Source organism: Callorhinchus milii, unplaced genomic scaffold (genome assembly GCF_018977255.1).
Source record: "Callorhinchus milii isolate IMCB2004 unplaced genomic scaffold, IMCB_Cmil_1.0 Scaffold5, whole genome shotgun sequence".
Lineage (NCBI taxonomy): Eukaryota > Metazoa > Chordata > Chondrichthyes > Chimaeriformes > Callorhinchidae > Callorhinchus > Callorhinchus milii.
Window position 1 is genome coordinate 56,334,553 of NW_024704746.1, and position 23,270 is coordinate 56,357,822.

At 40.6% G+C, this 23,270-nt stretch overlaps 1 protein-coding gene across 7 annotated transcripts in view; it reads left to right on the forward strand.

Annotated features, from left to right (window-relative positions):
- The window catches only part of LOC103188281 (copine-8), a 203,712-nt gene that overhangs the window by 107,044 nt on the left and 73,398 nt on the right, over positions 1-23,270 (forward strand). For all 7 annotated transcript variants that reach the window (XM_042335739.1, XM_042335740.1, XM_007908223.2 and 4 more), the window contains one exon: positions 20,136-20,199. In XM_042335739.1, coding sequence (XP_042191673.1) covers positions 20,136-20,199 — 64 coding nt within the window. The remainder of the gene's footprint in view (positions 1-20,135; positions 20,200-23,270) is intronic.

A 23,270-nucleotide genomic window follows, 5' to 3' on the forward strand; every position in this document is an offset into this window, starting at 1 on the left:
TAAAGGGGGTGAAGGAACAGAGAGACCTGGGGGTTCTCTCCCAGGTTCTCTTACTTTATAAGTAAGTCTTTGAAGGTGGCAGGACAGGCAGATAAAGCTGTTAAAATGCATACGGAATACTAGGCTTTATAAATAGGGGCATAGAATACAAAAGTCAGGAAGTTATGATGAACCTTTATAAAACAAGGTTAGGCCTCAGCTGCAGACTGTGTTCTGTTCTGGGCACCAAACTTTAGGAAGGATGTCAAGGCATTGGAGAGGGTACAAAGGAGATTTACCAGGATGGTACCAGGAATGAGGGACTTCAGTTATCAGGAAAGGCTAGAAAAGCTCGGATTATTCTCCTTGGAGCAGAGAAGGTTAAGAGGAGACTTAATAGAAGTTTTTAAAATTATGATGGGATTCGATAGGGTGAACAAGGAGAAACTATTTCCACTGGTGTGTAGGTTGGCAACCCAAGGACACTGATTTAAAATAGTTGTTAAAACAAAGGGGAGGTGAAGAGAAATTTTTTCACACAGCGATCTGTTCGGATCTGGAATGCATTGCCTGAAAGGGTTATACAAGCTGATTCGATAACAATTTTTAAGAGGGAAGTAGATAATTATTTGGGGAGGACAAGTTGGCAGGGCTATGGGGAAAACGTGGGGGTGTGGGATTGGATAGTTCTATTAAAATAGCCGGCTCAGACATGATGGGCCGATTGGCCTCCTTCTGTGCTGTATAATTCTATAATTCTATGATAAGCATGTCCAAGTTCATGAACACACATTCGTACATCCAACGCCTGGAATCAATCTTGCTTAAACTCCGTACCTCCAACTGGTGGAACCATCGCTCAACATGCGCACAAGCTGTGGATAGGAAGTTGATGGCAATGCTCTCATGCATTTCATGCTGAAGGGTATTGCTCACCAGGAAGCTTGCAAGGAGTTCTTGGTACCTACTATCCACCTAGTGAGGCTCAAACCCGCAATTGTCGAAGGTCAAACGACCATCTAGTGACTATGTTTCTTGGGGATGAGGTAAGAGGGGTATCCTTGGAGCTGAATTGTCTCCAAGGTGTCATGTTTGGCAATGGAATGGTGGAATTGAGCCAGCCCTCTGTGGGTATCTCAATAGTCCATTTCCTGAACCAGGTGGGTCTGCAGTATTCCAGGGCACTGCCGATGACACCTCAGGCTTATCGGCAGGACTTGGAAGGGCAGACTAGTCACTGAGGCAGGAATTCCTCCCACTCAGCTCCCATTAACCCTTATCAGGTCATCGAGTTGTCTCAAAGCCCCTCACAAGATTGTTTGCTGTGTAGTGACTTTGTATTTGTAGGCAAACCCACAGCCAATTTGCACATCTTCCAGCATAGTAGTGGAATGTCAGCTAAGACTGTCAGCTCAAAGTCGTGTTGTGGGGTTTGACCCCAAACCTTCTGACTCAGAGGTTAACAACTGAGCCAAGCTGACGCACCAAAGTTTCTCACCCGACGCGCCAAAGTTTCTCACCCAACCCCCCCCCCTCTCCCTCCCATATACTTAGCACTTGATGTCTGTATTTTTGTCTTCTTCAGGAAGAATTTTAAAGGCTGATGCAAAAATGTGTATACTGCAAATGCATAGTACAAATCAATCCAGTGCAATGCTGGCGGAGTACTGAATTGTCAGAGATCCTGCAGACACAATGTTAAACCGATCTTCCATCTACCTGTTTAGGCGGACACTAAAGATCTCATGGCACTTTTCAAAAGAGAAGGAGTTTCTCTCGGTGTACTGCCTAGCGATCAGTATTACTCCTACTCATTCTGTCACTAATAGCAAAACTGGAGGTTGGAATTGTCCACTACAATAATTACAGTACTCATGAGTTGTCATCTAAGTTTTTCCCCCCTAGTCCTCATCCACAGATGCCCAGCAGCCTGTTTCTTCTTCCTAATCAAAACCAAATCAGCCTTTTCTTCCTTCTATCTTTGATTCACACATCATCAGAAAAAAGAGCTTCAACCAGTGAGTTTGTCTTGATGGCCAAGAACCCATTGGATAAAATTGGTCACTTGCTGCGGGACATTGTTTTGCTCAAATTGGCTGAATTTGCTGAATTTGCCCACAAAATACAGTCATATTGCTTTCCAGTATATCATGTGAAGCGCTTTGAGACATCTTGATAATGTGATATCAAATGCAAGGATTATTATTCATTATTATAAATGCATTAATAAATGATATAGAATGATATAGAATTATAGAAAAATAAAAGTAGATAAAGAAACTACAAAGTATTGAGTGAGGACTCAGCACTCAAGGAATGAGCTGCCTGTGGTTCATCACTTCAACTCCCTTTCCCTCTTATATTCTTGACCTATTTTGCTCCAACAAAGTTTAAAGCAATGTTCAGGAAGAAGATGGTATTTTTTTCGGATCTTTTAGGTCAACATTCATTTTTAACATTGACATGCCTTATGTCGGGTAGGGGGTCCTGTGGATACAAGGTTAGAGGGGATTTCTTAGAGAGGGGCAGAGATTTGTTTGTGTCCTTTGTTTTCCTTCTTTCAGAAACTGATTCCCCAGATTGCCATTTCCAGTGTTGTCCGTTTTTATTCCAGATTTCCAATATTTGCAAACCAGATTACAATAACTATAGCTTGCAGCATTGCATATTGACTCCATTATTGCATATGATTACTGCAGTATAACTAGGTTGGAAATAGTTAAGCCCCCCAAAAATATGTGGTCACTCAATCCACGACTGTTTGTGGAACACTGCTGTGCGCAAATGGCTGCCACGTTTCCCCCACAAAATATAGTGAATTCACTTTACAGAATATATTGTGAAGTGTTTTGAGATGTCTTGATTATTCTTTTACCTACTCCCCCCCCCCCCCCCCCCCCCCACACACACACACACAGCTGCTTGGCCACTGACCTCTTGAACTCTTAATTTGAAATCTATCTCCCTCATCCCTTCCCTCTCTGCTTTCAAAACGTGTTTAAAGACTCCCCTACTTCTTTTTTTCTCACAGCTTCTAAAGTGCTTTGAGAGATTCTCCTTCTGTGAAAAGCGATATATGAGTGTGATTTTTTTGTTTTTGATGTTGGGTTGAGGAATGACAAACCGAATATACAGGGAGAAATTCCACCTGGGTCCAGATTAATTCTGTAACTTTTATAGTGTCCAGAATTTGGCAAATTATTCAATATCAACTGTGAGGATGTGTTTTTTTAATATAATTTACAGAAAATTTGATTAAAAATTAAAGCTGTCTGCTCTAAAATGCCACAAATCCAGGTGGAATTCCCCCCAATAATATGCAAATTGAAGGTTTTGATTTCCATTTGCTTTCACTTCATCTGCACAAAAGGATTAAAAAATGAGTGTCCAGGTTCTGGAACTCAGATTATTAATCTACCAGATTAGGCTAACAGAATTAATTTATTCTCCGGGGAGAGAGTATGATTTAGAGGTTGATAGTGTTAACATGCTAAAAAGCATGGTTAACTCAATTTAGAAATGCATTTATGCAATAATTGCAGGACTAAAGAGCATAAGTGCAAATGAGTTGACCTCAAGCAAGTGTAAAGATTAAAAGAATATTTATAGAACAGACTCCAGTCAAAGCAGAAAATGCCGTGTTGAAGAACTTTAAAAATATATATTTCATAAAAAGGGACAGAAGATAAGTATGCTTACTTTACCTGTGGCACACATAAAGGTCTCCAGTTATTTTTTGAACAATGGAATGTAATTTCTATGCATGAACAAGTCGGTATAAATACTTCCATTAAATTATCATCAGGCATCGGGAGGAATTTAGACAGACATTTTTCTTCAAAGATGATAAATAATAAAAACAATTTGCATTTGTAATAGCGCCTTATCATGTCTTTGAGGCATCTCAAAGCGCTTCAGAATATACTGTAAACTGAACTGACTGTATACTTTGTGCATAAAACGCAGCAGCCATTTGCACACAGCAGTGACCCACAAACAGTCTTGGACTGAGTGACCAAATTATTATTTTAGTTTTTTTTTAAGGGAAAAGCAGAAAAGCAATCCGCCAGTTGACTAACAACCAGATTCCTGCTTATTGCTCGGTAAACAGAGGCATATTGAGTAAGGAAACTTGCCTAATGTTTCGCCCTGTCTGGACATGCAACATAGATCAGCTCATAAATTTATAAGAAAAGAACCGTAGCTTATTGAAGATGCATTTTCCTTCTTAGTAGACAGTGTACACTTTATAGGCGGAGTGTCCTGGTTTTCTGCTCCATGTGTTGTTACGCGGTATGATTAAAACGTGTTATGTTGATATCCTTTCACCCACAGAATACACAGCCATGTCACTTAACCATATATCCTGTGAAATACTGTGACACTTCCGCTTAACAATAATAATAATAATCCTTGCATTTGATACAGCGCCTTATCACATCTTCGTGATGACTCAAAGCACTTCACAGAATATACTGAAAAGTGAATTTACTGTATATTTTGTGGGTGAAACGTGGCAGCCAATTGCGCACAGTAATATCAATAACTCTTGATGTGAAAGAAGTTATAACAAAAGTAAGGATCATTTACTATTAATTATCCTGGTATTTTTCATTTAGTGGATGAAATGCAGTTGTCATTGCTCAACTCATACTTATGCTGGTAAATGAAGAATGTTATTTTGTTTGCAATATTTGTCCAGTGTTTAAGGATAAATCGTTTTTAATTTTTGGAGGAAACTTGCTGTGGATATTTGGAAATACAGTATTGTTATTGCCTCCCACAGAATCCCCCAGCAAGATTAGTTTACATCATTTAGTATTCTGAAAACTGTGTATTTTCGTTTGGTTGGGGCATAGGCAGTAATTGTATTTAACTGTACAAGACCATTTAGCACATAATTAGTATGGGTGTCGGGTCTTAGAGAACGTATTGGTTATATTTAATGAATTATATTGATTCTGTTTCATACAGGTTAGGGTTGGCAGTTTTCATTTTTTTTATTGTTAGACATGAAAGGTATGATATAAACACAATTTTTAAAACATTTTTAATGACTAATATTGATGTTTATTTTACTTTTCTTATTTTACCTCCAGATTGATGTTAAAGATCCCTCATGTTGTTAGTGACGCTGCCTGTACATAGTGTGCATAAAAACACTGTATATCCAAATTTCCCCGCAAAATAAAGATAAGACGATATATCAAATGCAAGGATTATTATTATTTATTATTATCTGTTAGGGCTTGGGCTTGCAGGGTTAACAAGAGCCGAGTGGGAGAATTTCCTGCCCCTAGTGACTGGTCTGCCCTTCCAAATCCTGCCGATGACCCATGCTGTCTGTGCTGCCATCAGCAGTGCCCTGGAAAACTGCAGACCCACCTGATCCAAGAACCTCACTACTGAGGGCTGGTTTGATTCCGACATTCTGTTGCCAAACATGTCACCTTGGAGCCAGTTCAGTTCCAGGGAGACTCAGCTTACCTCCTGCCGCCACCACCCTCCACCCTCCCCCATCCGCCAGGGATTTGACCCTCAATAGGTGGATGGTTGGTGGGAAACCAGTGGGAAACCAGCATGAAATGTGTGAAAGCATTGCCCCCACCTTCCTGTCCGCAGCTTGGTCACACATCCCTTTCCACTGAGCGATGGTTCCACCAATTAGAGTTGAGGAGTTTAAGCAGCAGCTGCTTGCCTCTGAAGCCAATCAAGGTGGACTGCAGGTTTTGGATGGACGAACGTGTGTTCACGAACTCGGGGTCCAGGTAACTCCTTCCAGAAGCTGTCGCCCCAAACCTCAGTGTTTCCTCATCTGGCAGACATCTGCCTTCAGTGTGGTGGGAGGACCTTTACAGGACAACTTGTGACATGCTAGTGATGTGCTAGCCATCTTGGTGTTCTTAAGCACCAGTCTTCGCGACTACATCACTCCTACCCTCGATCGCCTCCACTGGCTTCCCATCCCCCAGAGAATCGAATTCAAGATCCTCATCCTCACCTACAAGGCCATTCACGGCCTTGCTCCCTCCTACCTACCTCCTGCCTACCTCCTACCTCCTACCTCTCTGACCTACTATCCCCCTACTGCCCGTATCGTCCATTCCTCTGGCTCCGGTCTGCTCCACATCCCCCGCCCCAACCGCCCTACCATTGGTGGCCGGGCCTTCAGCCTCTCAGCCCCTCGGCTCTGGAACTCCATCCCGCAGTGCCTTCGCCTTGCTTCCTCCCTTTCCTCCTTCAAGGCCGGTCTCAAGACCTTTCTCTTTGACCGTGTCTTCAGCTCCCCTCTCGACTCTCTACCCCCTCCTCGCTCCCTCCCTTCCCTCCCCTCACCCTGACCATTTCCCCCCTGCTCAGGTCCTGACCCAACTGTCCAGCGCCTTGGGACGTCCTCCCGACGTGAAAAGCGCTCTATAAATGAAATCTTCTTGTTGTTGTTGTTGAGGCTGTAACCTCCATCAATTACCTGTTGAAAATTATTGGTTCACATAGCTAAGATGTGCATCTTTTCCTGTGGAAATTCCACAGTGGTTTGAGGCTGAAGGCAATGTTATCCAAGCACAAATATTTTACAGGCCTTTTCAGGGATCACCTGTTTACTTACTTAGATACGGAAAATGCATCTTCAAAGGTCAAAATTTCATTTCTATAAATATACGAGAAGATATATGTTGTGTGCTTAGCTATGTTTGTGCACTTTTTTTTCCTGTTTCTATTGTACACTCCTGTTAAATAACATCAGAGTAATAGGAATTTCTTTTTAAAAAAATGTTCACTCCGGCAACAACTTATCGATTGCGTGCTGTGATTGACCTTTTAAATGGTTAAAGAGAAGGAAATTCTAAAAGCTACCAATGCATGTATGGCTTGATCAAGCAGGGTTGCTACCAACCATGGCTCCAGGTCATCGACTGCCCTACAGTCTTTTGTCTCTCTCACACTGTGTCTTTATAGTGCAGGTACTGATTTGTGTCTGTCATCAACCTTAGAGAGATGGTACAAAGTCAGAAAGACGACTCCGCACAGCCCTGCACTCAGGCAGTGCAAAATTCCTTGCCTGCAGAGATCTCTACTCACCAGTGTATGAACGCCAGTAAAATTTTAATGTAAGTGAAAAGCAAACTGTGCTGTTGGCTCTTTACCGACATTAAAAATGGAAAGGTGGAGAACATTTTTAAGTGCAGCTGTGTGAAATCTCAGCCTTGTGAGCGCATCTCCTTGAAATGACCTGTTTTATGCAAGTGACACTGTTGAGTGACAGATTCCTGAATAATTCTCAAAACTATCCAGAAGGAGCTGGTATCATCAATTTAAACACTGCTGCCTTCTTTGCCAATATTCTACCATTTAGGTAAAACAATCATTGATTGCCACAATCTCTCTACATAAATACCTTGTATTTTTAGAGTGCCCTATCTATTATTACCTGAGCCAGGGGCAAATTGGTACAGGCAAAAAAAAATTAAAGAGCTGAATACCTGGATAAAAGAATGGTGCGGAGGGCAGGGGTTTCCCTTTCTAGGCCACTGGCACCAGTATTGGGGGAGACAGGAGCTATTCCAAAGGAATGGACTCCACCTAAACAGGGCTAGGACAAATGTCCTGGCAACACGAATAAATAGGGAGGTAGTCAGGGCTTTAAACTACTGAGGGTGGGGGGGGGGGAGGGGGAAATTCAATCACACGTTACAATTAAAATTAGGACCGACGAAAGTGGGAGAGCAGATTAACCAGGGAGATGAGCAAAGGGTGTCAAGCGGGGAAAGGAAGCCCAGGGATAGGGTACTGGTGAATAGGACTAATAGCCTGAAGTCAGAATTAAAGGTGCTATATCTGAATGCACGAAGCATTCGAAACAAGATAGATGAGTTAAATGCACAAATAGAAACAAACGGGTATGATCTAGTAGCCATCACCGAGACATGGTTACAGGGAGATCAAGGGTGGGAGCTAAATATTCCAGGATACGTGGTGTATAGGAAAGATAGGCAATGTGGTAAACGAGGACTGGAGATGGCCCTGCTAATAAAGAATGGGATAAAAACAGTAGAGAGGAAAGATTTAGCATTAAGTTAGAGAGAGAAATAGTTAAGTCTGAAGCAAAAGTTTTAAATTTAAGTAGAGCTAATTTTGCTGGTATGAGAGAGGAGTTAGCCAAAATAAACTGTGAAATTAGACTGAAGGATTTGACAGTAGACCAGCAATGGCAGATGTTTAAGGAGATAGTGCAAAATTCCCAGCGAGCACGTATTCCTTTGAGGAATAAGAATGCCACGGGAAAGGTGGCCCAACCGTGGCTAACTAGAGCAGTTAGGGAAAGTATAAAGTTAAAGGAAGAAGCCTACAAAACAGCTAAGATGAGTAGTAAACTCATGTGGAGTCCTGTAGCTCAGTTCATTCAGAGCATTCGCGTTGCAAGCGAGAGACCTGCGTTCAATTCCAGGCAGAGGGCGAAACCTTGGGCAAGTTTCCTTACTCCACACACCTAATAATAATCCCTCCAAAACCAAAAACAATAATAAATTGGTCATTTTCAATCTACGACTGTTTGTGGGACATTGCTGTGCGCAATTGGCTGCCGTGTTTGCCCACAAATATACAGTCAATTCACTTTACAGTGTGTTCTGTGAAGCACTTTGGGACGTCCTCCTGACGTGAAAAGCGCGATATCAAATGCAAGGATTATTATTATTATTAAACCTGAAGATTTGGAGAACTTTAGGGATCAACAAAGGAGAACTAAAAAGGGGATTAAGAGGGAGAAAATGGAATATGAGGGCAAACTAGCGAAGAACATAAAGGCAGACTGCAAGAGTTTTTATAAATATATAAAGAGGAAGAGACTGTCAAAGGTAAATGTGGTTCCACTACAGGCAGAGACGGGGGGAATTATAGTAGGAGACGAAGACACAGCAGAGTCATTAAACAAGTAATTCACCTTAGAAGACACTGAAAACCTACCAAGAATAGAGGGGAACCAAGAAGAAAATGTTAGCGAGCAACTTGGAGGAATTAATATTAGTAAAGAAATCGTTTTAGGTAAATTATCAGGTCTTAAAACTGACAAATCTCCTCGACCTGATGGCCTACATCCTAGGGTTTTAAAAGAGGTGGCTACTGAGATAGTGGATGGCTTGTCTTTGATCTTCCAAAATTCTCTGGATTCTGGAACGGTTCCCATTGATTGGAAGATTGCAAACGTAACACTACTATTTAAGAAAGGTGGGAGAGAAAAGATGGGGAACTATAGACCAGTTAGTCTGACATCAGTGGTAGGGAAAATTCTTGAGTCCTTAAATAAAGATGTCGTTATGGGATTCCTGGAAGAGCATAACAAGATTAGGCAGAGTCAACATGGCTTTACAAAAGGGAAGTCATGCTTAATTAATCTTTCAGAGTTTTTTGAAGATGTATCTAGCAAGTTAGATAGGGGGGAACCAGTAGATGTTGTAGATTTAGATTTTAAGTGCCACACAAAAGGCTATTACACAAGGTTAGGGCCCACAGGATTAATGGGAACATATTAGCATGGATTGAAGAGTGGTTAACGGGTAGAAAACAGAGAGTAGGGATAAATGGGTCATTCTCGAATTGGCAGGATGTGACTAGTGGGGTGCCACAAAGATCAGTGCTTGGGCCTCAGCTATTTACAATTTACATCAATGATCTAGACGAGGACATTGAATGTAACGTATCTAAATTCGCGGATGACACTAAACTAGTAAGCTCTGAGGATGATGCAAAAAGATTGCAACGGGATATAGATAGGCTAGGGGAGTGGGCGAGTAGGTGGCAGATGGAATTTAATGTGGGGAAGTGTGAAGTTATTCACCTAGGTAGAAAAAATAGAAAAACAGATTATTTTCTAGAGGGTGAGAGATTAGATAGTGTTTGTGTGCTGAGGGATCTGGGTGTCCTTGTACACCAGTCTCAAAAAGTTAGTTTGCAGGTGCAGCAAGCAACTAAGAAGGCGAACAACATGTTAGCGTTCATTGCAAAAGGTTTAGAGTACAAGAGTAGGGAAGTCTTGCTGCAACTGTATAGGGCCTTGGTGAGACCGCACCTAGAGTATTGTGTGCAGTTTTGGTCTCCTTATTTAATAAAGAATATACGTTCAGCGTAGATTCACTAGGTTAGTACCTGGGATGAGGGGACTGACCTATGAGGATAGGTTGAATAAACTAGGGCTGTATTCTCTAGAGTACAGAAGAATTAGGGAAGATCTTATTGAAACATATAAGATTCTTAAAGGGCTGATAAAGTAGACACTGAGGGTCTGTTTCCCCTGGTAGGAGAATCTATAACCAGGGGTCACAGTCTTAAAATTAAGGGTCAGCTCTTAGAACAGAGTTGAGGAAACATTTCTTCACGCAGAGGGTAGTGAATTTATGGAATTCACTACCCCAAAAGGCTGTAGATGCTCAGTCCTTGAACATTTTCAAGGCTGAGACTGATAGATTTTTTAAAAATAGAAGGATTAGGGGATATGGGGATAGGGCAGGTAATTAGAGTTAGGTCTGAAGATCAGCCATGATCTTATCGAATGGCGGGGCAGCTCGAGGGGCTGAATGGCCTACTCCTGCTTCTAATTCTTACGTTCTTATGTTCTTATGTTGAATGTTGCAAAGCACTTTACAAGTAATTATTGTTAAGTATAGTAAGTAAGTTTGTAGACAGACATGGTAGCCATTTGTGCCAGCAGTGTGGAACAAACAGCCTTGAGGTGAATGATCAATCAAGAATGTTGTCCAGGACACTGGGAGAAACTCCCTCCTCTTTCATAATTCCACAACCAGTAACTGTGCATGCATGAGCAGTCTTTAGTTTGGAATTGCTGGAAATAAGCGATGTGTTGTAACACATTTAAACTGATAACTGTTATATTGAGGGGGAGAAATTTCACCTGGTTCTAGACTGTTTTCTTAGCATTTCAGAGCATCCAGAATATAGCAAATTCTTAAACGGAGTGTGAATTTTGAAGCCAATTTTCTGTAAGTTTCTTTCGGGTCCACAGAAACAGGTTTCAAAGCTGAATTCAACAATTTGTAAAATTCTGGATGTTCTGACAAATAAGGTAAATCTAGACCTAGTTGGAATCTTGCCTACAAATATCCTGTCACCGTCCTTTTACAGTAAATCCTGTGAAGCACTTTGAGATGTTTTAGTAATGTAATAAGGCATTATATCAAATACAAGGATTGTTACTATAATTTCTCCGCCTGGATCTGTTATGAGGTGTTGAATATTTTACCATTTATTTCAAAAATATTAAAAATGAAGCAGAAAAAGTTACAGGGCCTATCTTATATTTATCTGCAGCATCATAGCAGAGTACAGTTTGTGCCTGTGTCAGCCTGGCTCAGTTAGTAGCACTCTCACCTCTGAATCAGCATCGGGAGCCCGGGCCACCTGGGAAATTTCCCAATATTCCATATACCTGTGAGCTCCTGTCCAGCAGTACTCCAACGCAAACTCTAGGCTCCCTAAGCCTTAGCTCTCATTAACCTGCATCTGATCCACTCCAGTATTCCACGAGGGAGAATTATTATCATTCTTATTATTAATAGGGAGAATAGCACATTCCATTCCAGACACAGGGATTCTTTCATGTGTAGGTGGCTACACATGCCAAATGCTCAGCCTGATTTGGATACTCTAAAGCAAGGTGATGGATTTCTGATGTGTCAGAGACCCAGCTGACCAAAAATAATCTTTGGAATGTTTAACCTTGCTTATGAATTGAACAGGAAATTGCTCAGTACTTGTGCAAATAAGGATAATAGGTGTCTATCTGAAGCTTTAATTACTTATTTAAGAACAGAATAACATATTTTTCCCTACAAACTAGAGTATAACAGATTTCTCGGCCTTGTTTGTATTATTAGTATCACTGCCAAATGGACTACAAGTTTGACTGATACAAACTATTGATTACCAGGAGAAAAAAGAGTCCAGGGTGATTTATAATGTGGACTTAAAGTTGTAGCTATTAGCAAAAGCATGGTTGATGAACAATGTCAATCTCAGCACTTCCTGTGCCTGAACTTGAATGTCCATTTCCTTTCCATCATCTGATCTAAGCATATCTGTGACTGAAATCACCTAAAAGGTGCAATCAGCAACCCAGAGTCATGTTCGATATAGATTGGAATCAGTGACTCAGTGAAAATTACATGGTGCCATAATTGCATTCCTGTAAACACAGGGGGGAGGGGAGAGAGAGGGTAGTATCTACCATTATGGCAAATACACTACCCTTTTCTGGTACCTTTACAACCTTTTCCTAGGTCCAACACTGTGGGGATATTTGGCCTGCCTTCAAGTCGCTGCTAATGCTGCTGTTGGGCAGTTGCCAGGAGCTGTGGGAAAGTGGCTTCATAGAGATTTCACTTGCTGCGGAGAGGCATGGGCTTCCACCAGGAGCTTCTCACAGCAAAATAGCTGGGATTTGGAATTCCACACTGTGAATAATAATAATAATCCTTGCATTTGATATAGCGCTTTTCACGTCGGGAGGACGTCCCAAAGCGCTTCACAGAACACACTGTAAAGTGAATTTGACTGTATATTTGTGGGCGAAGGCGGCAACCAATTGCGCACAGCAATGTCCCACAAACAGTCGTAGATTGAAAATGACCAATTTATTATTGTTTTTTTTGGTTTTGGAGGGATTATTATTAGGCGTGTGGAGTAAGGAAACTTGCCCAAGGTTTCGCCCTCTGCCTGGAATTGAACTCAGGTCTCTCACTTGCAAAACGAGTGCTCTAACCACTGAGCTACCGGACTCCACGATTTTACATGTTGGGATGACACAATTTGATGCTATATTATATGGTGCTACACAATAGCTACAGCTTTGATCAGTATAAGATTGAGTCCAGCTATTGCTATATATTTATCCCCTTTCTTAAAAGCTAACTGGACCATATATATTGCAAATCATGCTTCAGAGTTTCTGTGTGTCAGGTAAACTTGTCATAGAAGTTTAATCTGGTTATTTCCCATCTTTGTGCTACCGAGGAGTAAAATGACTTCCAAGCCTTTCTCCAGTTCTCACTTGTTGGTGGGTGGCCCAGATCTATCGCCCCAGAGCTGAGTAGACTCTCCATGTCCCCCATTGTGATGGAGGATAATGCTGAGCTGAGGGAAGATCCATGTCTTTGCTAGGGTTGGGAGGATGGGGTGGTCTCTGCATTGTGAATAGTGACAGTGGGATCAACTTAATAATACTAGTAAACCTTGCATTTCTTATAATGCCTTAGCACAACGTTAAGATGTCTCAAAGTGCTTCACAGAATAGATTGTAAAGTGAATTGACTGTATTGTGTGGGTGACCTTTTGCTGGATTTGGTAATGGAGGAGAAATTGTGATAGTGGAAGAAATCTTGCTGTGCAGTGCGGAATGTACCCAACATCTCGCCCTTGTGGAGCTGTTTGCCTATTGTATTGATATCCCTTTTGTGCTGTGCCGTGTAGCTGCTAGTAACAAGTGCCTCTGAGAGTTTGCAAAGAGTTGTTGGGCCCAAAGGTACCTTTACTGCAGTGCAGGTCTTCCTCTACGTTGCCCATGGCTGTGATGGGACTATGGGGTGTTTGCAGGGTCCTTCTGGTCTTTTCAAGAAGCCTATGAAGAGGAAGTGTACAGAGAGCTGCCAAGTCTGCAACTACATTCCATGCCTACAGAGAAGTTTTATGTGTGAGGCCTTGCCGCAGGCAATGATGCTCTGGAACTGCTCAGCTGAATAGTGCCTGGAGCTGATGGGATCTTTTCAGTGGGAAGTTGGAGCTGCCCCAGGAGTGTTGTTGGTCTCTTACCAACTCAGAGGGAACTGCAAATATATTTGTCAAAATCCAAGAATTGCCAGAACCCAAATAAACAGCATCTGGAAGAGATTGAGGGGCCAGGGGAACATATTAATCTTTAAAATGATTGATCTGCCCAGCAGAGGAATACTTATCTGCTACATTTTCCTACAAGTTACACAGTCATTACATTTTGCAGTATATTCTGTGAAGCACTTTAGATATTCTAATATGAAAGACGCTACATCAAATGCAAGGAATATTTATTATTATATCTGCTTAGGGCAGTGCAAATTTTGGATAGGAAAGAGGAGTGAGTATTTATTTTAGTAGGCTGGGATTTGAGAATATAAAAGGTTAAGTCCATAACCTGTTCCTTGCTGGTGTGTGAACACAGAGGTTGTGTAGATGCAGTGGAGCATTTTGATTAATTGGCTGAATGCAATGCCAAAAGCCATCTGCTCAAGCACAGGGAGTAGGAAGCTCCACTCTGTCTGGCCAAAGACTTTCCCTGTAACCAGAGAGCATCAGGGTGGGTGTGTGCATGATTATTGCAGTAATAATAATAATAATAATCCTTGCATTTAATACAGCGCTTTATCACGTCTTTGAAATGTCTCAAAGTGCTTCACAGAATATCCTGTAAAGTGAATTGACTATATTTTGTGGGAGAAACGTGGCAGCCAATTGCACACAACAGTGTCCCACAAATAGTCGTGGATTGAGTGACCAATTTATTATTTTCTTAATTATTACCCCCAGAAAAGCGATCCACCAATCAGCTAACAACCGGGTTCCTACTTACTACTAGTATAGAGGCTTGTGGAGTAAGGAAACTTGCCCAATGTTTTGCCCTGCCAGGAATCAAACCCAGGTCTCTCTCACCACTGAGTTACAGGACTCCAACGTGCTAATGGAACCATGTTGAGTAGCCTCCTGCTGCTATCCCCAAAGATCTGTCCACAAATGGTTGCAATTTGATGGATTTGCCCAGGGGCTATAAAATTACATTTTGAGGCCATTTACTACTAAACTGACATGAAGCAGATCTCACTTTGAGCACATTTTTAAAAAAAAAGCAGTGATGAACTGTTATTATTGGAGCTGCATTGTATTAGCAAGGAAGGCAATGTTCAAAGCTACTTTAATACAGAAAGTGAAAAAGAAACAATTTGCTCACTCCTATACAATAACTTTAGCTGGGGAGGATTGAGATGGGAGGTAAGTGAATTGGAAGTTGTGCATACTATGTTATTTGGTGTCAGGCAGAGCACTTGAAATGGGTGTAGGAGGAGCAGTGTTATTGTTTTTTGCTCTTTCACAGAAGTGCAATTCATCTGTTCTGTGCAGCATTGAACATGGCACCACAGGTTGAAAAGGAGAAAATTGATCATAATTGGCAGTGTGGAGTGTCCTGAGATTTTGCTTTGCAGCCGATGGGTTTTGCAGTGCTCTTACTGCTGACCTGTGGAACTGTCCTTTTACTAAATGAAAAGAATTCAGTGTAGTGCTGTTTTGTAATATCAAAGAAAACATTTGGGTATAGCAAAATTATGTCAAAATAAATTGTATGCAGCTGTAAACCAAAACATCTGATTATAAAAACATTAATTTACAGTAGGTATGCAATGGTTCCTACCCCTGATCATATACCCGTATTACGATAAAGTGCTTGGTGCCTCTGTATCAGTTCTTTCTCTGTATTGTGCAAGTTCCCTCTCAGAATGAAACTCTACTAATGAGAATATACATGTCATGACAGGAATCCCAATGCCTTATTGTGCAACAAAGGAATGCATTCATCAGAGTCCTTTGCATTTCCAGACAACTGACTTCAGCAATAACTTACTTGTGTTTCCTTCCTTCGTTCTTGACCTTTACAAAGACTTAAGCACTGTATTGAAAACTCAACGGCATTTAATTGGTCCTTAACCCCATGCGTAACTTACAACTGTCATAACATTAAGGAACAAAAAAACCCTGACACTAAACTATGACCCCAGCAGTTTTACCCAAAGTTAGTTAACAAAGAAAAAATAATCTTGAACCTGGTGGTGAGCCTCTCAGGTCAGGCACGTACCTCCTTGATGACACACAAGGCGAAAAGTGTCCCCGAGTTCAGGGAACCCTCTCCTTTTCTATTGTCCTAACTCCTCCCCTTTCCAATGTATCGCATTGATACTTTTTCTCTCCATTTTCAATCTCCTCCCCTTTCAACAACAGCAACACAATTACATTTGTATAGTGCCTTTCACATCGGGAGGACGTCCCAAGATGCTGGAACAATCAGTGTTTCAGTCCCGAGCTGAGGGTTGGGATCAGGGAGGGGGGAAGGAGGCATGGTCAAAGAGAGAAAAAAAGCCAAAGGCATGGTCAAAGAGGACGGTCTTGAGACAGGGCTTGAAGGAGGCAAGGGAGGGGGCGAGGTGAAGGGAATATGGGATAGAGTTCCATAGATGGGGGTAGAAGGGCTGAAGGCTCAACTCTCGATGGTGGGGTGGCTGGACAGGGAGCCTAGTGCGGGAGAGGACACGAGCTGCAGTGTTTTGGATGATCTACAGCTTATGGAGGGAGTAGTTGGGAAGGCTGACAAGCAGGTCATAGATGAAACTCCTGAAATGTGTATTGTTACTTCATTTTATCTTGGAATTTTTTTCTCTGAATTGTTGTGCTCAGCACAGATCCTGTTGGAGAACTTAAGACAGTTCTACCTTTTGCATATCAGCATCAAGCACTTCTAAATCACTCAGAGGTGACGAGTAAAGCTTTCTCTAAAGTGCTTCAACAATACACCTAAATGGTGACCCCTGTACAGCATCCCAGTTGGGTGAATGTTTTCCCATTTCCCACACAAGATAGACACCGTGGCCTCTCTGACTGAAGGTTACTAATTTAATGCCAATTCATGTTGAACTGGAGTAATTTGGGGCTGTATTAACATAATCAAACCTATTTCAAGCAAGTCTTGTTTCTTCAGTTGTGTGCAAGAGAGAAAGTGAGAAATTGCATTCAAATCAGCATGAGCTGGATATAATTCCAGGTCCCAGATGTTAAGGATGTGGATGCTTATCCACAGCAACAGTCTCATATGTTTCCTAAAAAAAAAATTTACAATTATATGGAAACTTTTAAGTAAAACAAAATATCTCTAAGCAACTGTTTGGGACCTTTCATGTGACTTTCTATCAAATACTGTACCTTCTTAGTCAGGGCAACTTGGCAAAAAATATTTCATGCTGTAAATATCAAAGATATTAAACAATCCAGAATCAAGAAGGGCAAAGAAAGGTTAAGTGAATACTTAAGAAACTGATGCCTTGTTCTCTGCTATTCATAATGAGTCATTTGCAGGAAGCATATTATACAATGTAGCTGTCCAGTGGATTCAAACGTAAATAGTGTTGGAGCCTAGCTCCTGGGTCCATCTTGAGGAGTTGATATTGGAGTCCTGTAGCAGAGTCCTCTTGAAAGCAAGAGGTCTCAGGTTTGATTCCCAGGCAAAGTGAAACATTGGGCATTTTCCTTATTCCACACGCCTCTGTTTACCTAGCAGTAAATAGGAACCTGATTTTTAGTCATTTGACAGATCACTTTTCTAGGGGTAATAATCCCTTCAAAAAAATAAATAAATAATTTTGTCACTTTTTCCACAACTATTTGTGGGACACTGCTGTGTGCTATTGGCTGCAGCATTTCATCCACAAAATGTACAGTCAATTCACTTTACAGTATATTCTGTGAAGGATTTTGAGATTTCTAGAAGACGTGATTAGACGCTATATCAAATGCAAGGATTATAGGATTATATTGGCATCAATTCACACCACTGAAATTAAAATGCACTGCATACAGCATTTGAACTCTGCTTATAAATGGTCCTTTAAATTTTTGAAAGGACTACTTTTTAATGTTACTAGAGCTTTGTTGTGCATGTGCAGAACTCTCAGCCCTGCCCAATAGGAGCTCAAAGCATTAAAGCAACAAAACTGGGCATGAGAGATATATAGACGTTGGCACATGCTTGCACCTCCTGAAAGTCTTTGCTTCACTTCTCCCGACTGTTCCATCCCATCATTAAATAATAATAATCCTTGCATTTGATGTAGTGCATTCTCACGTCTTTTAAGATGTCTCAAAGCACTTCACAGGGTATTCATTAATGGGCGATCTTTCAACTATTCTGCCCCTACACTCTGGAACTCCATCCCAGAGTCCCCCCACTTCTCCCTTCCTCCACCTCCCCATCTTTAAAGTTTATCTGAAGACTATGCTTTTTCCCTCCCTCCACTCCTCCTGTTTGGGCTTTGAGATCCATTCCCAACATGAAAGGGACTATATAGATGTATTTTTTAAATTCTATTGATATTAGTCATTTCTAAAGTTGCAAACACACCCTATGTGCATCATTAACCACACCAGTTGTTTCTGAGTATAATTTTGCCCAGCCCGTGTTGGGAGAGGCTGTTGTTCAATCTAAAGTGATTGATTCTTTAGTGTTGGGGATATCCTTGATGTTGAACATTATAATTCACTTGTAGCAAATTTGGGGTTCTGTAGTTAAAATAGTTTTTTTTGTGACAAGGACTGGATGGGAATGTTAAAGTTTTTGCTTTACTTTGATAGACATCCATTGTATTTGGGCTGTGGGATCTGACATGAGTTGCGTTTCTTAATAATAGATTAAGTGCATCTTATTTTTTCATGTATTACTAAGAATAGTTATTAATGTGTTCTGTACCTACCATTATAGCTCTTATTATGGTAATTATATAGTACTGTATAGTATGAAGCTGGATTGATCTCCTGAGTCAGTGTTAATTACATTAAGGAGTTTTGCCATGTGTCAGAATGGCAGTGAGCCTGTAATTTCAAACCTTTAAATTAGAGTATTACAGATGATGCTCTCTAAATCATCTTGTAACACATCTATAATATTTCATATTGCCAGCCTTTCGTTTGACAGCTTTTTATATTTTGATGAGATTGTTTCATTTCATTCCCCTTTTTGTGGTGCATTTGGAAATTTTCTACAATGTTTTAAACATAAACTTTTGCAGTGCTAATAATAGCTGCTAGAATTTGAGCTGACATTTATTCTCTCATACAATTTATGGTGACTGCTCCTGTCTGCCAGTCAGACCATCTCCAAATAAAGCAAAGCGCTTTCCCTAAGCTGTGCTCATCACTCACCTGGTTCATCAGGAAAACCAAATGTTTTTCATTCCGCTGTCTATACCTCTGGTATGTACAGGGTGACCAAAATGTTGTGATACCATTACAATGTCTTAAAGAAACGATGATTTTTTTTAGATAATAGGGTAGCTGAAAAATAAGACTTTTTTCTCACCCTGTATATGAATGTTAATAATAATAATAATAATCTTGTATTTGAGACGTCTCAAAGAGCTTCACTGTAAAGTGAATTAACTGTATATTTTGTGGGCGAAGCATGGCAGCCAATTGCACACAGCAATGTCCCATAAACAGTCCTGGATTGAGTGACCAAGTTAGAATGTTTTTTACACACTGTTATGTACATGTTAATTATATGCTTTAACTTTCAATACTTCGTAAATAGTTGATCTGTTGGTGTATCAATCTGGCTGAGTTGGTAGCACTCTCGCCCATGTCAGAACTTGAAACTCACATAGTCTATGCTTACACTCCAATGCACTGCTATGAATGTGGCAACCAATTTTCTCACAGTAGTTCTCACAAATAGCCACAAAGTGAATGACCAATTTTATATGGGGAATTGTTGGGTAGGATACCAGAGAAACTTCCTTCTTCAGTGGTGCCTTGGGATCTTTAACAACCTGAAGAGGTTGGTTAATAACAACAACAGCTTGGATTTATATAGCACCCTCCACACCGGATGGCCTCTCAGAGCACTTCACAGTAATGAATCTCGGGGCCCAGCCAGGGGAGGGGAGGAAGGTGACCTGAAAGGACCTGAAAGTAGGAAGAGAGGGGCCGAGGCGAAGGGAGTGAGGAAGGGAATTCCAGAGCCTCGGGGCATAGTGGCTGAAGGCATGGCCGCCGAGGGTGGAGCTGAGGAGGAGGCCAGAATCCAGAGGAACGAAGGTTTAATGTCTCATCTAAACAATGACACCTTCAACACTGTGAGCTCAAAGACCCGATGTGGGCTTGAACCCACAACTTTCTGCTTCAAAGGTGCTGCCAGCTGAGCCAGGCTGACAGATGCTGTGAGATTTGCTGGAAATGTGCACAGGAGAAACAAACTCATCCTTTGGTGTGTTCCCAAGAGCNAAAAAAGCACTGTGAAAATTGTGTTAATCCTTCAATAAGTATTTAAACATGTGTAATTATTGTTATTTTTCACTGAACAGGGGAATTCCTGGAAAGAAATGTGGAGCAATTATTCTAACTGCGGAGGAGCTGAGCAATTGTCGTGTAAGAACAAACTATTTATTATTTTTGCAAAAGAAATACTGTGTAACCATTATAGTCGAGGCACCATCTGATGCTTAATTATTATCTATTCGAATTTGCACATTTATACATCTTGTATGCTACAAATCTGCTAAATTATCTCTCAATGCAAAATTGTCACTAATAAGTGGGTTTCCACTTTCACTGTTTTCCAAGTGCTATGGATCATTGTGGGTTTAAGCTTTTTAGGCTGCCAATTTTCCAATGACTTATACTTCAGCAATGGTCACTAGATTCTCAGGAGAGTCTGCGAGGCTTTGCTGGCATGGCTCCTGATTTAAATCTGCACCATTCTTGCTTTGCATTGAGCACCTTCCCATGTTTGGAGCAGCTTCTCAGAAGAGAGGATAGTTGGAATCATGTGAGAACAAAGATAGAACTGTGCTGGGAGTGTGGGTGAGGATGATGAATGATATGGCAAAGGTTTAGAGAAGAAAGAAAATAACAGCGGAACATTCTAGAAGAAGAAAATTGAGAGTTTTAATTAGGGTGCGTGTAGGTGCATCAATTTACACAAGGGGGATAATATTCTGCATTGTATTATATGTAGCAATGTTGGCAATATGTGCTCATACTAGATTTTCCCATTGAATGTTCACTTTAATAGTTGCCACAGTTGCTTCACTTAGAGGCAAGTGGGATTTTGCTCCAATAAATTTCCACTCTTGGCTGTGTTTTAAAGGTAATATTGAATTGTACGCTTCTCCGTAGGGAGAGAGGAAACTCCCTTGTAACCACTGATGTTTTTACAAAACACCCTTCAACAGTCAGTTCATGCTGGAAATGATTTGTGCTTCACTTCTCATTTGTAATTCTGGAGTGAAAAACGTGGAATGTGATATTATCACAATGGCAAAAATTCTGTTCATTGTAGATTTCTCAGTCAGCGTCTGGCCACAGGTGAACAACCCTCGGACTTTGTCAGAACACTTGGCATCTGCATTGCCCAGTTATGTGTCAGCACTGAAAGGCTGTGATCTGCAGCAGGCAGTCTTAATGGCTCCATGTCTGGCTTCTAGCCAAACCCATTTTGATAAAGCCAGAATTGTTTTCGGACTGAGTCATTGACAGGGGAGAATTTCTCACAATGTGGTAACATCACCAGTAATAATTATCACATGAAATGCCACTTCTTTCGCTTCATTGTAACCAGCCATTTAGCAATTTCAGCTTTGTTTCTTGGTTGTCTCAGCAATTAAAATGAGACCTTTTTAGAACTTTCATATCCTGTGTGACCCCCATTGAATAGTAAAGTTCAGGCTGTGTTGTCAGAATCTGAAGTTAGAATTCCAAATGCCAAAATGCCATTTGTGGGCATAATCCTCTTGCTCTCTCTTCTCTTTATATCTGACTATCAGATCCAACTATGCAAAACTCAGTCCTCATAGTAATCAACATTTATATTTATTCTTTCCTAATAAGCAACAGATGTTTAACAGATGCTTTCTGTTAAAAAAGCATACGGGATACTTGGCTTTATAAATAGGGGCGTAGAATACAAACGTCAGGAAGTTATGAATGTTCAGTTCTGGGAACCACACTTTAGGAGGGATGTCAAGGTACTGGAGAGGGTGCAAAAGAGATTTACCATGATGGTGCCAGGAATGAGGGACTAGAGGCTAGAGAAGAGGCTAGAGAAGCTAGGATTATTCTCCTTGGAGCAGCAAAGATTAAGAGAAGACTTAATAGAGGCTTTCAGAATTATGAGGGGATTTGATAGGTTGAACAAGGAGAAACTATTTCCACTGGTGGGTGGGTTGGTAACTCGAGGACACCGATTTAAAATAGTTGTTGAAAGAAACAGAGGGGAGGTGAAGAGAAATTTTTCACACAGCGAGTTGTTCGGATCAAGAATGCATTGCCTGAAAGTGTGGTGGAAGCCGATTTGATAACAACTTTTAAGAGACAAGTAGGTAATTATTTTGGGAGGACAAATTTCAAGACTATGGGGAGAAAGCGGGGAAGTAGGATTGACACGATGGACCAAATGGCCTCCTTCTGTGCTGAATAATTCTACAACAACAACAACTTGGATTTATATAGCGCCCTCCACGTCGGACAGTGTCTCAGAACGCTTATATGACATGATTCTATGCCTGCTGATCTTCTATGTAAACCTATCAGTTTACAAGTTGCATAGTTGGATCTGATACAAGAGAGAAATGGGAATGTTGTGGTTGATTATTAACTGTACTTTATTCCCATCCACATTTTAAAGTAGATTTTACACAAATGGATGCATTGAGTAACTGGCATCTTTGAAGTGCTGTCTTAAGATAATTCTTTATTGGTTATTGATAAAGTTATTCTTTTAATTTCCACCATCAATTTATAATGCAATTTAAACAAAAATAGGCATGACAATACACGCATAGCAGTAGAGAATGAATATCGTTGTTAAGGAAGCAGTAACCCTTCTATCAGGGGCCCTTTATTGACCAATAAAATATTGCCCAATTAGTTCTGTTATAGGCCTAGTTTGCCATTTCCTGTAGATAGCAGTGAAGCTGAACTGCATTAATATTTCATAAATAATCTTGTACATTATCAAGAAATTGCAGAGTGTATTGACTGAATTGTTATTTGTGAATGAATTACTCCAATGTTCTATACATATAGAAATAATCTATAGTAAGCTCCCCAAAATCTTGTCGCTCTTAATAGATAAAGGAATTCATACAACCTTGGGTTTCCAGTCCATTAAATATGTTAAATTAAAGAATTATAATAAGACTATAGGAATACAAATTATATTTATTGATTGTATGAGGGATACAATTAATAAGGATTCTTAAATATCAAACTGCAAACATTATAGAAAAGCTGACCACAGAACACAAACAATACTCAAATAGTGAGATGTATTACAAATAAAGGTAAAAATGCACCATTTCTTGTGATAATTACCATGGAGCAAATATACAGTGATTGAAACAATTCGAGTTTTGATATGTTACTAGTTACATTGAATGTTGCATCTTTCATCTTCACCCCAATTTCTCACTATGTCAGTAATCATACACTATTCAGTT